The sequence below is a fragment of the Triticum dicoccoides genome, chromosome 3A (assembly GCF_002162155.2).
Source record: "Triticum dicoccoides isolate Atlit2015 ecotype Zavitan chromosome 3A, WEW_v2.0, whole genome shotgun sequence".
Classification (NCBI taxonomy): Eukaryota; Viridiplantae; Streptophyta; class Magnoliopsida; order Poales; family Poaceae; genus Triticum; species Triticum dicoccoides.
Window position 1 is genome coordinate 756,006,531 of NC_041384.1, and position 11,869 is coordinate 756,018,399.

The 11,869-nt window shown below is 46.6% G+C and overlaps 1 protein-coding gene and 1 long non-coding RNA gene across 3 annotated transcripts in view; one reads left to right on the plus strand and one right to left on the minus strand.

Annotated features, from left to right (window-relative positions):
- Positions 1-1,938, plus strand: part of LOC119270745 (disease resistance protein RGA5-like) — a 3,068-nt gene extending 1,130 nt beyond the window's left edge. Inside the window, exons 2-3 of one of the 2 annotated variants that reach the window (XM_037552798.1) lie at positions 78-934; positions 1,038-1,233. In XM_037552798.1, the coding sequence (XP_037408695.1) occupies positions 78-934; positions 1,038-1,099 (919 nt within the window). In that variant the 3' untranslated portion in view covers positions 1,100-1,233. Of the gene's footprint in view, positions 1-77 lie in introns of both variants that reach the window. The other variant, XM_037552797.1, reaches the window with a different exon arrangement.
- Positions 1,939-6,437: 4,499 nt separating this feature from the next.
- On the minus strand, positions 6,438-8,526 carry LOC119270746. The gene is made up of 2 exons (XR_005134295.1): positions 7,702-8,526; positions 6,438-7,586 (listed from the first exon to the last, which is right to left on the minus strand). It is a non-coding gene; the product is annotated as an uncharacterized LOC119270746 (long non-coding RNA).
- Between the last annotated feature and the right edge of the window lie 3,343 nt (positions 8,527-11,869).

Consider the following 11,869-nt stretch of genomic DNA (forward strand, 5'->3'; position numbering starts at 1 on the left):
TTGTACTGTTAGTGTGACAAAAAATTATTTTGTATTGATTGACAGATACCTTATCGTGATTTTTTTTTTGCGGGAAGATACCTTATCGTGATTGATGATCTATGGACAACAGAAGCATGGAACACTATTAGATGTTCTCTTGTGGAGAATGATTGTGGTAGTAGAGTTATAACAACAACACGTATTGAAGCTGTAGCTCAGGCATGTTGTTCTTCCCATGGCAGTGTCTACAAGATCAAGCCTCTTAATGACATTGACTCAAGGACTCTGTTTCATAGAAGGATTTTTCACCCCGAAGATGCTTGTCCAGAGGAACTTAAGAATATTTCTGATGAAATTTTAATGAAATGTGCCGGGGTGCCATTAGCCATACTTAGTGTAGCCAGCATTTTGGCTAGCCCTGAAGGGGTAAAATCAAAGGAAACATGGGAAAAGGTTAAAAATTATTTAGGTTTCCAGTTAGAAGGAAACCCTGCTTTAGGGTTGATGAAACATGTGCTCAATCTTAGCTACAGTGAATTATCTCCAGACCTTAAGACCTGTATGCTATATCTTGGTATATTTCCTGAAGATGGGGAAATAAGCAAGGATGATTTGGTGAAGAGATGGGTAGTTGAGGGTTTTCTTACTGAAGACTATGGGCCTTATGGACCAGAGGAGATTGCAGAAAGTCATTTTAATGAGCTTATCAATAGGAACATGATCCAAATAGGCAAGTTGGATGACTGCGGGCATGTCTTATCTTGTCGGGTGCATGATCTAATGCTTAACTTTATCATAGTAAAGTCAACAGATGAAAATTTCATCACTATAATTAATGATGTTCACAGTACGAAGAAGGGCCATCTGGAAGCTCATCGGTTATCCCTCCAAGTCAAGAATTCTGAATATAGTCAGGCGCTGGCAGACATGGATCTCGCAAAAGCTCGGTCATGTAACTTCTGGGGGCCTTGTGAATTGGTGCCTCCTCTCTCGAGGTTTCAGCTTTTGCGAGTTCTATCTCTATATATTGATCATCGTCGTCATTATTGTTCCAGGGGCAACCAGCAACAGTGTGTTTTGTCTCCGTTACGCGGCCTTTTGCAACTGCGATATCTGAGTTTGATGAGCAGACACTATTTTATGCTAGATGCTGGTGACTTACCCTCAACGCTGTGGCATCTGATTGTTCCGCCAAATGTGAGGGTGAGTGATATTCGCAGGATGAAAGCCCTCCGAACATTGGATATGTACGAGATATTTCTCCATGATACACAAAGGTACGAGCAGCGTATCCATGGTACCACTATCACATATGTATGCAGGGAGATAAAACATGAGGCGAACATCAAGGGTCTTGGCGAGCTGACCGATCTAAGGGAGTTAACGCTTTGTCGAGGTTCATATGGCGTAGGGGACACTCATGATCTTCTACTCTCTACCCTCTGCAAGCTCCATAGCCTCCAGTGCCTAACCATCCATGGGCATGGTATACATGAAGATTGCATGTGCTACCCTGGCCGTTATGGTCCTCACATGGTATACATGAAGATCACATGGTATACTTGGTCCTTATGGTCCTCACCGCCACGCCATCTTCGTAGATTGCATGTGCTACCCTGGCCGTTCTCCAGTGTCCCAGATTGGATCTCCCAACTGGACAAGCTCACAAGTTTGGAAGCTGAACTTGACTCGCTTTCAAGGGATGGTGCCGAGATTCTTGGCAAGCTGACCTCGTTGGTGCACCTCAGGTTACATGTCAGGGAGGAGCGTGCTCCCGATGAAGGCGTTGTCATCCGCAGAGCAATGTTCCCAAACCGGCCTTGAGTGTTTTTGGTTCAGACATCAGGTGCCTTGCCTCGTGTTTGAGGCAGGGGCCATACCCCTGCTTCGGAGACTCACTGTAGACTGCTACATGAAAGCTGTGCGGCAATCTGATGGTGTACTTGATGGCATCGAGCACCTGGGCAGATTAAAGTCATGCAAGGTGGATATTTACAGTCAACATCGGTTCATTCCTTTCTATGCAGACAGGACACAGGAGTAGGAAAATCTTTACTGGGGTTTTGCACCGACAGCCACATCTGTCGGAGGTTCCAAGGTGGGACTTCCTGTCTCTGAAGGGTGCGTTCAGGGAGGCCATCAACAATCACTCTGGATGTCCTGATGTTAGCATTCAGGATGCATAAAAGCATCGGCTGACCAAGTGTAGGAACTGCATGGTCAAAATGGTACAGTAAAAATGAACTTTCATTCTCTTTGTATATGTTTCTCTTATTTCCATAGTGAAAAATCTCAGCATGTTACTAGCATGACATTAATTTGCTTTGGTCACCAACTGTTTAGTTCTAGTCTTTCACATCCCTATACCTGAAAGGCTGAAAACTTATCTAATCTGCAGGGTGTAGAGTGCTGTTTCTATGGTGACAAGAAATGCAGACACCGATGTGGAGAGTGTGGTTCAGTTATACCAATCTACGCATTGACACCGAAAGGCGGCCCTTTCCACCCGTATCTTTGGTTGGGGTTGCGGTGGGTCTCGAGCGAGGTGGTGTCAAGGTCTGGGATGCCAGGGTGGCGGCCCTGGAGGTGGTCCCACGGTGCTCATGAGCAGAGCCCGTGGTAAGGTGCTTCCCGGTGGCCATGGTTGTGTGGGTGGCGTGGTCGCTGGGGTGTGGCGTCCAGTGGTGGTGAGTGTTGGCCGGGATGAAAACCTGATCTATCCGCGGATGGGCCGGCGGCGGCGAAGCTCGTTCCCTTCTTGAAGGCGTCGTCGCGGCTCTCATTGCCCGTCGTGTTGCTCCAGGGGGAACTCTGATCCTCGGATCGGGCGGTGGCGGCGCTCTGGTGTCGTAACCTTCCTGAAGGCGCCGCCTTGAAGTACATGGTTCGTCATAGGCGGCTTTTTCTCTTCGCGGTGGCATGCTCACGGTTGAGGATTCCGGGTTCTCTTGTAGTACTAGGGGTAGTGTTGCTGCGCTCAGCGCTTTTGTATCCTGCCTTGGGTGCGTGCGTATGTTGTGCTAGCGTCCGTTTATATCTGAGTTATGATCGGTCCGTGCTTTATATATAAAATGGGGCAAAAGCCTTTTTCAATAATAAACCGGGTCAAGGCTAGTAGTGGTTTTTTCAGGAGAAAGAAAATCGGTGGGGGTTCAATCGATGGTGTGGGATCGATCGACGGGGTGGTACTTGATGAAATGAAACGGCAACGTACTCACCCATTAGGAATCTCTACTCCTAATGGAGCAGTTGGTAGTTTCACTTCCAGGTTTTTTTTCGTCCCACCTTTTATGGTTTTTTTTGGTACCTCGTCCCACCTCACACTGAGGCGCCATGAACCGAAAAAACCACGTACCGAAGCCCCCACCCGCCCCCACGCACTCGAGGGCCTAACCTCCGATCGCACCCAAGACACTCCAGCGAAAAAAACCCTATGAAAATTAACCAGCGAAAAAAAACCTAATGGAGGAGTTGGTAGTCCGGTACGGTTTATTTTCAACACTTTCCTAATGACAAAAGATCACGGATCTAACTTTCCTAGCTTAGCCAAATCAACGAATCTCTCTCATTAATGCAATTTGCTTTAGGAAACAAATAATAGATTCTTTCCTACCTTAGCCAAATCAACGGATCTCTCTCATTAATGCAATTTGCTTTAGCAAACAAATAATAGATTCCTTCCTACCTTACCCAACTCAACGGATCTCTCTCATTAATGCAATTTGCTTTAGGAAATAAATAATAGATTTTTAGGAAACAAATAATCTCTAATTCTCTAATAATAATAATAATAATAATAATAATAATAATAATAATATAATATAATACCTAAAAGAAACGCAGCGTTCCGTTTCCCGTCTTACGTCGTCGAACCCTTCGTCGAACCTCCCTCCCGTGTGCTATTGGTTTTCCCTGCGTACGTTCCACTTCAAACGTGATTCATTCTTCTTAATTACGTGGCCCCATCCCCATGCGATCCGGTGAAAGAACCAGCAAAACCGTCATACCCACGCACGCAAGCAACGAAAAATCCACGCAAGCCGTGTCTCCTCCTCCCTGTTCAAACCCTAGCCGCCCCTTCCCAGTTGACGCCGCTAGCGAGTAGCGCGTAGCACATGCACCAGTGCGGCCCTTCCACGGCCCCCCTTGACCTCACAATGAAACAGCTCGTCGGCATCGACGACAAGTCGGTGCGTCCGGTGTTGATTCCTGTGGATGGGTCAAGCAGGACAGGGGCGGTGGATCCGGGACATAGCCATGAAGTCTCCTTCGATGCGCGCCCAGTATTGTCTCAAGTGCATGGGTCGATCCTGGACGGCGGGCGATGGATCAAGGACGTACATAGCAGCTTTCACCTACGCAAACGGCTGACTACTCAACCTCCTCTCGGCGGTGGCAGCGGCCAGGTTTGGTTAGCTACCATTTTATCTTTAATACATGCCATGAAAGGCGATCAAGAGGAGCAATCATAAGCAGCGAGGTGTTCCAGGGCTACGAGCGCCAGTACTGCGACTCTGCATCTGCGAAGTCTTCGCCAAGACCGTCACCCTCTCTTCCCGTGCCTATTTCTATTCATTGTTGTTGGTTTCGTCTTACATGGTGAGATCTAAGCAGACAAGATGAAGCAGAGGCTCTCTGAGATCCAGTCCGAAGTGCAGGATATTGAATCGCTGGTAAATACTAGATTGTGTTTTATGATTTGATCATCCATTCCGCTGCCTTACATACTGCCTTTGGGACACTATAAGAACTTGGCATGTGATTTTGGCAGGTGGAGGCTTCATTTTGGATGTAGGTGAATGTGTGATTTCTGGAAGCTCTGTATATTAACTTGATGATTTGCTCTTGATTTCCTTATTGGGGACTAGATTTGAAGATTTGCCAGCTACACCATCTAAAAATCAGGCTGCTGATCCGGGTACATTGCTACTCGGTCTTGCGTTCAATTGAAGTTTTCTGAGATCAACTCTTCTGAAACTTCAAAACGAGTAGTCCTCGTATTTTGAGGTTGCTACTTGCACATTGTTCATCTTTCTGTCAATTTTATTCCATTATTTTGCACTCTATCTGCCAATTTGATTGCATGGTATATGGTGTGATGGTGGCGTGGGCGCCGCACGGGGTAGGAGCAGTGCCCTGTATAGGCCAGCCCATGCCGGGAGCAAGCATCGCTCCAACGCCTCCATGAACGCCGCCATGACGCGTTGCATGGTGTCGCTGTCGGGTGTGACCCCCAACATCGCGATGTGTGCTCAAGCATGTCGTTTGTGGCTTCAAGCCGCCTGGTGGCCACCTTGGCATCGTGGCTAAACAAGAGGTTGGTGATGAAGAGCCTGCGCTCGTCCAGGCGGATATGGCGGAGCATCCATGATGATGTGGACGCGGCTGCAGTCGTGGCCGGATGGAGAAACCTTAGGTCCTTGTAGATTATCTACTGATGGCATAATCCTCCTAAGCTACAATAGCCAGAAAGATGCCTTGCCGTGGGGAAGCCTCGCTACTGGAAGCACCAGGAGATGCTTGGTTGTTTATGTGTGCTGTTAATGAGCTAATGCTGCTGTCTAACTCATTGGCTGTCGCAGCCGGCCATGGCGGGTACTACCAGCAGCAGCACAGCAGCCAAGTCGTCTACACCGGACACGGCGGCCACTGGCCACGGCGGCGGCGTCTCCTCCTACGCGCACTATCACCACAACGAGCAGTAGGTAAAGATAAAGATCAATCGAGGTCGCCAGATTCAATCGATGTCAGATGCTCTGCTCTCTGTTCTCTGTTCTCTGCTTGTGTGTGTGTTGCTCCTGCTCATCGGGTCAGCTCCTGCACTAATCGTAACCTGTAATCAGTCATTCAGTCCATGATCCATCATCAGTGTAGCGTAGGCGTGTGTGGCGATCAGTCTATCAGTTCACAGATGCGGCTGGGCATAATTGTTGAGAGGAAGAAGAAGATTAACAAGGGGGGCTGAAGTGAAGCTCCAGGGGTGCTCCATTAATTAGCAATAAGAAAACAGAGTTACAGAGTGCGCACTCTTTTTATGTATGTACTAGATCATTGGTGGCGCGCGTTGCCGCGCCTGTTCCTTTTAATATATAATGTTTGGGTTTGACGCATATGTGGAGGTGTTTTACTTAAAGTTGATGTAGTGGCAGTATTATATACTTCTGAGTAATTTCAACTTTAAGATATGTATTATAATTTACCAGTAGTTATTGGGCCTTTTATTGTATTGAACTGGTTGTGGCCCTTCTTCGTGCTAGTGTAGTTCTATACGATAAGAGTGATAAGACATTCCTTGTATATATATATGGAGACATGAAACATAGATCTTATATTTGCCTAGGTGTTGTACAAATTTCTAAGAAAATATACACAGTTCAAAGTATAGAGCGTCGATAGATGCATTCTACGGCGAAACATCACATGATTCAAAATGAACTTCAAACCAGGCAATAGAGTACATGGAAAGATGAATTATTATTATTATGCCAAACCAACCATTACATAGTACACATGTCCTAACCATAGCCTGACATCCTTCACCGTTAAATCATATTGCCCCGTATTTATGTCAATCCAAAGAGAAAAGTCCATCAACACCAATACTGAATTGCTTGACAACGAACAGAAGGGTGTCAACATAAATAATCACTACCCCAATAATTACTGTAATTCCATGACCATTGTGAAGTGCTCTGGTCACATTTGTGGTGCGCTTTGCTGAGAAACTTAACAGATGGACCATTTTACGGAAAAGTTATTATGACTTGTAAGGTGAATGCTTACCTGATTCCTTAAATTAGTCCAAAAAATATCACCCAAGAGGCCAACTGAGAGCAGGAAGAAAACCTGATAAGCTCTCCTTAACTGGAAGAACCACTGAAGATTTCAAACCTCATACATCATCTACAAGCTATAGGCCCACATTTCAATGTAAAATCTGAAGATTCCTATGCAAAAAATATGAGCGTAGCATCATTACATGTGGAAATCATCACTCTAATAATTAGGCCGTCTGGCACCTCGGCCTTGCAGCAGCCCTAGTTCGTCCGCCCCTATCTTATCTTATCCAGTGTATATAAGACATTCTTCATTAAAAATAATGAATTGTTGACAGTCCATGCAAATGCCTGAAGTGGGAAAGGACGCAAAGGATGTGCAAAATCCAAGAGACTATTACTCATTTGATCATGGTGAAGTCACATGTCCAGCAATGTTGTATGAACAGAAATATCCATACACCTTGCCCATCAGATGGGCAGAGGAGAATGGCCTAAATATCGCCCAGAGTGCAAACTTTTATGTGGGACCAAATTCAGTAATCAGTACACGCACCTAGTGCCCGTTTTCACACTTTCAAATTGCACAATTCGTTCTGCAGAAGAATGACAGCACATTGCAAGTGTGCGACCAACATTTCAAACATTGACCAAACCAAAAAATAAATCATCGAATCATGAACAACTAACAAGTCGATTTAGAAAACTTCCCATTGAGCAACAACAAATTCTGGAATCGACACCTGAATGGTAAGCAGATAACTGACAAATTCTGGAAACTAACCTTTAGATGCTGCTCAGGTACACTAAGACACCGACCTTACGCCCCTGACCTAAGAAAATACCAGAACAACACCAGCATGCACCACAAGGAATGACATCAAGAGTACCAAGCATGCGACCGGACAAGACAAATGGAAAATCATACTTCAACCAAACTCACAATGGCCTCTACCGGCAGGTTGGAGATGAACTTGGCGTGGACTATGTTGATGTTGCCATGGGGGCAGGTGTTGATTAGCTCAGCCCAGCTTACATAGTTCTCAGGACCCTCTAACTTCACATGTGGCATCTGTAAGGGATGTATCTCCTCCTTTATTTCAGCCTCTGATTTGGAGCTGCTAGCTTGCTTGCTGATTGCATCAAACAGAGCCCTGTATTTCTCATCCATCGCTCGCAATACAGCCGCAAGCTCACCGAAAGTAACTGCTGGGGCATCACTGATTTCAGCCATCTCCTCTACACGCTGCACTTCCACTTCTTAGATTCAAGCCTCTGCACCCTGTACTAGCTAGCCGTCGGCTCCTTTCTCCTCCCTAATCACACCACCAGCCTGGCCAACCTCCACACGCAACCACACAAACAGCCAACTCACCCATGGTAAATCAGACCACTGCTCCTCGCCGCCTTGTTCCTCCCAGCACCTCCTTCACCGCCGCAGCACTCTGCTCAGTTCCACCACTGCACTGAGTCGCCTCACGGGCCCAGGTCTCCCTCCTTCACAGCGCCGTTGACCACCAACTTCCGCCGCCTCTGAACCCACTCAACGCCGTTCCACGGCCGCCGCTGCCTCGCCGGAGACGGGTGGCTCTGATGCCATGTTGATTAGCTCAAGAAGGGGAGAGAAGTCTGGAACATTGAGGATTGACCTTATCCTTCCATCCCTCCACGGGAGTAGTATATACAAGGTGGGTTTTACATTTTCGTCCCTCTATTCTTGTTCATGTCACTAGTAGGTCCTCTCAACAGCAGGAGACCTTGCCCCAGATGCAAAGGTAGTGCGGGCCGTTGCTCTAGTTCTTGGCCTGCTAAACGTATGCCATCCTCTTGCGGCCGTATCACGCCACGTCCTCTGTGGTGTTTACCAGTGTATTGGATCTTCCACATCTTCTGCCCTGTCAATACATATGTGCACATCATTAAAATTACAGAGAACACTAATTTCTAATTTCTTCCTGCTACGTATGGCCATCTGAAATCACAAAAAACAATATAGCTTCTATATGTACAACATAAATAAAAATGCACCCAATAACACAACACTGAACTGAAATATCAGGTTTTTTCAGTGAACACTAATTTCTTCCTTGTAAGTATGGCTACTTAAAATTACAGAAAACAATAAACTTGTATGTGTACACATGAATGGAAATGCACCCACTAACACAACACTGAACTGGAATATCAGCTTTTTTCATCTTTCATGAGTACCAAGCTTCTCCAAGTAAAACAAGATTTCAGTGGTACTGCATAGCATCAGAAGGCGGCAACATGAGCGAGGACAATCAAGCGGAAAACTGGATGGAACATAGAGGAGATCATCAACCAGAAACCCGTTTCAGATTATCTTCGCTGTTACAGATAAAATAAAAGATAAGAGAGATGGATTGTCAGGGTTCCAGACATAGGAAAGGATTCAGAAACCACGTGAAGGACCTGCACCAACTTGGACCTCCACATCAACGGAGGATTCAGAAACCACGCGAAGAAGAACCAACATATATTGCTAGTAGGCATAGGAAAGGATTGCCACATTACCAGCCATGAATACGCCATGATTGTCCGCTTCAAGAGTGAGCGGAGCAGTTTCTAGCACACGAGGCGTCGACCATTTTTGCCGCATGACGCGCCTCCGCTGATCCCCTCGCGCATGTCGCCTCGGCTTGATTCCCTCGGGCGACCCGCATCCCGCGATTCTGCTCGATCCAGAATCCCGCACCTCCGCTCAATCCCGGCGCGAGCCTGGGCCCTGGCCTTGGCTCGATCTCGCCTCGCATCGGGGCTGGATGAACCCAGACCGGTCGCTCCTTTGTGCGTGTGTCGCTGGATCCCCTTGGAGGTATTTTTTTTTCACGAGCGCAGCACCCTTGGTTCGTTAGTTATATGGGCCGGCAGCTGGCAGAAAAGGCCCAGTTTACCGCAATGCTCCGTTTCGGCCTGTGGAGCAGCAGCCCATAGGACAGCTGGGCCAGTAGTTAACAAATGCGAAACAGATTACTGTAGACACCAGATCGGACGGCCAAAAACATCCAGATCGTCGAAACAGACGGCCAAAAACGCAAATCGCTGTGAGGGCAAGGATTAGATGCGGTTATACTGTCCTTAATATATAAAAATACTGCTGTTGTAACTGTAGAATCTCATGCCCCCATTTTGGGCAGTGGCAAGATCCCAATCCTAAACCCAACAAGGGAATTAGGATTGTGCTCTTGTACCACCGAATGTGTCCTGTCCGGTCACGTTGGGACCTTCATCTCGAGTACTTCTCGCCCACGTTGCCGTGGCGAGGCAGGCTTTGCTTGGCTCAAATTCTCTTAGGCCATAGGTGATCTGATGGTTTTGTTTTGGAGAGGTGGGTTCGTTCCCCATTGACGGTGGCGGAGCCGTCTGCTTACAGGGGCGCGCGCCCAGGATTTGGAGACTGTGTATTCAAAATTTCAAATGCTAATTTCTTTTGAAAGCCTAAAGCTGTTGTTTTTGGCTTGTATAACCTGATTAACATCATATTGCTCTATACTATTCAATAATATTACTACTGGAAATCACATCACAAATTGCAAATAATATTATTGCATCATAGTACTACTTAATAACCCTAAACAATCTCATGTCTTGACAATTCATTCTCGGAAACACTAACGTCTACACGTATGGGCGTTTCTCAACTCGTCCACACGTCTGAATCGTCGTTCACTGTCTTCTGCACGTATCTTGACATAAAAAGGTAGATTTAGTGTGCCACGTAGAACGGGGCTGATGTGTGGGCGTTGGAGAGTTTGCCCACATGCTCGCATCACGCTGTTTGCCAGCTGCGCTGTGTGGGCGAACTATTTTCTGCCCACGCAGCCACTATCTAGTTCATGCGCGTGTGGGCGAACTGCTTTTCGCCCACACGACACTCCTATGTTGTGGATGACAATTGTAGTTACGCGAACATGGCAACTAGGTAAACACACATGGCAACTGTAATTCTTTGCTAGACGGCAACTGCAGTTGCGCGTACGTGGCAACCAGATAAACACACATGGCAACTGTGATTAACAATACATGACAACTATGGTTGGACCACACGTGGCAACTAGGTAAACATACATGGCAACTACTGTTTGACCATATGTGGCAAGTAGTTAATCACACACGGCAACTATGGTTTGATTACACGCCGCAACTATCATAAATTAGACATGGCAACTATAGTTAACCAAAACAGATAGAGTTGCCATGCTTTTACAACTACACTTGCCATCCCGTATAACTACATCTGCCAATCAGGATGGCAACTAAATCGTCATCCCGCAGGGTACCTAACGTAGCTGCGCCAGGACGTGTGGGCATTTTTTGCTTCGTGCCACATGCGCGGGATGAAGATGAGTAGTACTTGTTGGGCGTGTGGCACGAAGTAATCGCGCCCACACATGTGAGCAATTCTAATATCTGCTCACACACAGCCCGTGTAGACTGCCTCCTACTCACACCACACACGATGCGTGGGCGCATGTCGAATATACCACACATGTGATGGATATCGGCGTCCTTCATTTTTGTGAATCTACAAACAAGTCTCAAATTTTAATATCTTATGCTTCACTGAAATAGAAAGTCTCAAATCTCAAGCAAGTCTCAGATTTCATCAGTATATGAATACAATAATGTAAAGCCAATCAGGCAGTTAACTGACTCTTTTACAGCAGAACAAGTACTAAAGTCTAAAGAACAACCGAAGAAACGATGCAGGACATTTTCTCGTACACTGAGGAGCCATGACGGCGGACGCACGCATCAACTGCGCAGCCGCCCACCGTGCTCCCCTGCCTGCCGCAGCCGCCGTGCACAGGTGCCAACGTGTTGATCAACCCTACCTCGAGTCTGCGGCCGCGTGCGAGATTGGAATTTAGGGAGGCGACGCGCCGGTTAACATGCAACCTCTTCCTGCGAGCGAGCAGGACATATGGTTGGGATGTAGCCATTCTCGTATTGGGCTTGATGAAGAAAAAATAATGGGCTATATATAAATAGTTTTGGGCCAAAAATAATGGGTATTCAATTGAATACTCTTGAATTGAAGTGAGCCCGCCCCTGTCTGCTTATTTTTTGGGTAAATCCCGTGCTCA